A 4,457-nucleotide genomic window follows, 5' to 3' on the forward strand; every position below is an offset into this window, starting at 1 on the left:
ACTGTCGTCGTCGTCCCCCCGCAACCATCATCATCGCCACCATCGTCACCGTCACCGTCGTCCCCCCGCAACCATCATCATCGCCACCATCGTCAGCGTCACCGTCGTCCCCCCGCAACCGTCATCATCGCCACCATCGTCAGCGTCATCGTCGTCGTCCCGCAACCGTCATCATCGCCACCATCGTCAGCTCATGCGTCAGGTTCTTCGGTCGTCATCGTCTTGGCGTCGCCCCGTTCTCCTTGCATCGTATGAAGAAGTCGGCATGCTTCAACAACATGGCGGCCGTGACGCGCCGCCGCTGCGTCGCCGCGGCGGCGTTGACGCACGCGTCGCAGACGACGTCGTGGCCGACGGCGCACGGCCGCAGCTCATACAGGCCGTCGCCACAGCGCGAGCAAACGGCGCATGCGTTGTGCGCGCTGTGGTGCGGCGAAAACGTTCCCGGCAGGCAGCGCGCGCACACCGTGTCGCCATGGCGACCGCACGGTCGCGTCACGCCGTAACCCGGCCCGCACCGCGTGCAGTTCTGACGCGAGCCGTGCTGGTGACGCAGTCGGTGCGTCGTGTCGGCAATCGCTAGGCGTCGGTCGGCGCGTGCGGCCGACGCTATCCCGCGACTCTCGGCGATCTGAAGAAAAAACGATTAACCCACTTAGAATTACAATGTTATTTTAAAATTATAAAATTACTTAGAATAATAGATCAATGCGTATATCGGTCGTGTAGCGGCAAGCATGCTCTTCGTTGGGTAGCGAAGATGCGCCCATAAACAGTCACATGTAGCAAATACACTCATGCCGTCAATTTCGTCTTCTGCGTCCTGTGTTCTCTCCAGTTCTTCTCTGTGAAACGATAGGATACGATACGATAGACAGGTGTTAAATGTCTACGCTTACCGTCGCCGAGAAAAGAGCGTAGACCGCTATCCAGGTGAAGAGGATTAGCACAAGTTCATCTGTCCAACGCATCGTTAGTAGGAAGTCTGTAAGACACGTATGAACGTCTTCTCTTTTCGCACACGCACAAGTTTTCTCACGTTCGCATCACGGCGATCGATATAGGCCTACTGCTCTTGAAAATCTTTCTTCGCAAACGAAATACCCTCTCTCTCTTTATCTCTCTTTCTCGCTCTCACTCTCACTCTCTCTCTCTCTCTTTCCGTCCCTCTGTTTCTGTATCGATGTCTCACTTTCTCTGTCCGTCTCTCGGTCAGCGCCTCTGTTTCGTTCGTTTTCTTTCGCTATTTCAGTCTCCGCCGTGTACGTGCGCGTGTGCGTCACACGGCACGCGGTTGTCAAACACGAAAACAAATTCGCTCGACCCTTCTCTACTTCACATCTCGATCGTCGGCGATAGGCGGTGCTGCGCGCACTCACGTGCCCGTATCCGACCGACGTTTTAGCCGCCCTCTCATAAATCGGACATCAGCGCCTTGTTATTACGTCGAAAATCGGCGGAACTCGGCATAATCGCGTCTGCTCGCGCGAGTGCGGGCGCCTGCTAGCGTGCGCGCGGGAGAGCGATAGAGAGACAGAGCGGCTGGTATTGTCGCGCTGTCGTGTCGCCTGCTCGGTGGAGAGTGTCAGGCTGCGGGCCGACTCACCGTCGGTTGTCGTGCCACGCGCTAACGACTCCCCCGCAGCACGGCCGATTGACCGCGATAGCGATGCGCGTAGATGGGCCCGCTCGCCTACCGGTGTGCAGCGGGAAACGCTTGTCAGAACACGACGCGGTGTCAGACTAACCGCGAACCGCAACAGGTGGTAATCGGCTCCCGAGTGCCGAGTGTGCCGTACGTGTTTACCTTTTACCTGCCGCTGCGGCAACAACGCATGCGGGAGGGCGATCGATCAACACGCAGGCACCTGGGCCGTTGCAGTTATAAAATGATAGTAAATAAACACCAATCGTATTTAGGCCTACTATCAACGTCTGTTTGTGTACTTTTTATCCTTTCTCTGAGAGTTTCTTTCTTTCTGTGAGTTTGTGCACGAATGCGTCCGATGTGGTTGTGTGTTACAGAGGACCATCTGAACGCCTTTTACGTGGAATTACTAGGCGATAGAGAATGCCCAGTTATTATAAGACGAGACGAGTAATATACAATTTGTGCATATCTACCATCATTTTATTATTAAAACGGTCGAAGTGCGCGTGGAGCAACATGCCCATACTGACAGGAAAGCTGGTGTGGCAAATCGTCGCAGTATGCGATGGAAGCGCCCCCCCCCCAAAAAAACAGTCCCGCCCCTGTCACCGGATTTCTACCTATGAGAGCGCAACCTGCTACAGGAGACGGTGCTGCGAATTGTTTGCCATGTTCTCTTCCTGCGTAAAAACGAACGAGAGCCCGTCTAATTCTTCGCAACGTGTCATCGAAGATATGTGATCGAGCTCCAATGAGAAAAACCCACTCCTTCAAAAAATCGATTGAGTTTCCTTTGCACTAGGTTCTATGTCTAATTTAGATTCTGCTGAGGCGATACTGGCCCGAATTTATAATGTTCACAATACTTATTCCCTCATTCACGTTCTGTAATTAATATTTCTAATAATCACGATGATATCATATCATCAGAAAAAAAGGTTTTTCAAATAAGGTTTTTTGTTTGATTGTACTGCTGCGTGTTAGAAATAGAACCTCGCAGTACGTGTTGACAGTAAGCTTCTCCCCACCACCACCTGATAGTGACACGTACCCTGGTACGGACAGCACGCCAGAGTAATATGATACCTATTATCTACTCCTGCTTATATTGACCACGGTTTAACGTCGGGTCTCCATCGCCACAACAGGGGTAGCAACGTTATTAGCCATCTGTCGTAAGAGAGCAGAGTCGAATGCAAAATTTCCTTGCGATATCGCGAAAGATCTCGGTTCGCGCACACCATGTGTGTCTGAAATGAAATAAAATATGTTAAAATTGTAATGCGGGTGGGCCTGATTGACCTAGCTAACACAAATAAAATTTAAAGCCGTCACTAGGTGGCGTATGTGTCCTACATAACATAATATGCGTTTGACATAATTAGTCTACAAGTGAACGGTGCCAATGCAAAGCAAATGGCGTTAATTAACTATGCTCTAATAAATTATCAGCGCAAATGTTAAGGTACAATCTGTTAGATAACTTTGCAATGCTATATCTACTTTCGTGACAATAACCTACTTTTATCATTTCAATGAATTCTACAATCATTCTTCACACGTGGTGATCCAAAATCATGCCAATGTCCTTATGTTATTAATAAAAAAATAATGCAATTTTTTGGCAAATGTTTAGCAAGACTCTACATATAACACCATTCTTAACACCTTTCGAACATAATATAACAAAATCATTACCATACCAAAGCATCATGTTTAGCACTGATTGATTATAATTTTCTGTCGTTAATTACATATCGTTTCGCTAATAGCACTGATGAGATGTTCTCTCTGCTCGCCCCGTGTGATTTCGCTCTTATATGCCGTAGACTATAAATAATCGCCCACTCACTCAAACAGTACTTTCAGACTATCTCGCTTCCACGGCCCTGCTAATTAACTTCTACGGCACAGCGAGTGGCTTGGAGACACTCTATAGTTTACCTATAGTGACGTATAGAGTAGGAGATATACGCGCGCTCGGCGCATGGGTGTACATGCGCGTGTACTTGGGAAGGTTATCATAAGCTGCGGCGTATCGCGCGAGCAACACCCCGTGTGTGTACTCTCTTGTTGGCAATAAACGTGCAAAGTCGCGACTCGCGCAAGGTTCACTTACACGTACGTAGCCTCGGCTACACAGCGACGGGTTGCCCAGCGATGCTCACGGATACAGCCGCGCGCACGCACCACATCTACACCCACACACACACACACACCCACACGCCCACGCACGCACTCACACAGCCATACACGCACCCACACACGCACGCGCGCACCCACACCCACAAACACACACACCCATACACGCGCTCACACGCTCGTCACATCGCGCGTGAGTAATGACAGCCTCCATACCACCGATCACTGTGATAGCCTGGTCGGAGTTCATCGATACTCCTGGACTTATGTACGGTCTGTTCTCCGCTAGCGACGGACAGCTTCGCTACGATGAATCTAAAGTCATCGCCCTTCAAACGAAATCCGAGGATGCGAGGTACGTGGGTGGAGTTGTGTGGTGGTATAGTGAATAGGTATATAGACTGAAAAGTGATATAGTTATAGACTAAAGAAAGCCTAGCAGAGAGTGCGATACCCGGAGAAAGAGATAGAGGTGGTAGAAAGAGATAAAGAGAGAGAGAGAGAGAGAGAGAGAGAGAGAAGAGAGAGAGAGAGAGAGAGAGAGAGAGAGAGAGAGAGAGAGAGAGAGGAGAGGAGAGGAGAGAGAGAGAGGAGAGAGAGAGAGAGAGAGAGAGAGAGAGAGGAGAGAGAGAGAGGGGAGAGGAGAGAGAGAGAGAGAGAGAGA

The 4,457-nt window shown here is 50.1% G+C and overlaps 1 protein-coding gene across 1 annotated transcript in view; it reads left to right on the forward strand.

The window, feature by feature from the left end:
* The first annotated feature begins 3,930 nt into the window (after nucleotides 1–3,930).
* LOC106805403 overlaps nucleotides 3,931–4,457 on the forward strand; it is a 6,481-nt gene continuing 5,954 nt past the window's right edge. Inside the window, exon 1 of the mRNA XM_014806976.1 lies at nucleotides 3,931–4,148. Within this exon, the coding sequence (XP_014662462.1) occupies nucleotides 3,994–4,148 (155 nt within the window). The 5' untranslated portion in view covers nucleotides 3,931–3,993. The remainder of the gene's footprint in view (nucleotides 4,149–4,457) is intronic.

The sequence above is a fragment of the Priapulus caudatus genome, unplaced genomic scaffold (genome assembly GCF_000485595.1).
Source record: "Priapulus caudatus unplaced genomic scaffold, Priapulus_caudatus-5.0.1 Scaffold112, whole genome shotgun sequence".
NCBI lineage: Eukaryota > Metazoa > Priapulida > Priapulimorpha > Priapulimorphida > Priapulidae > Priapulus > Priapulus caudatus.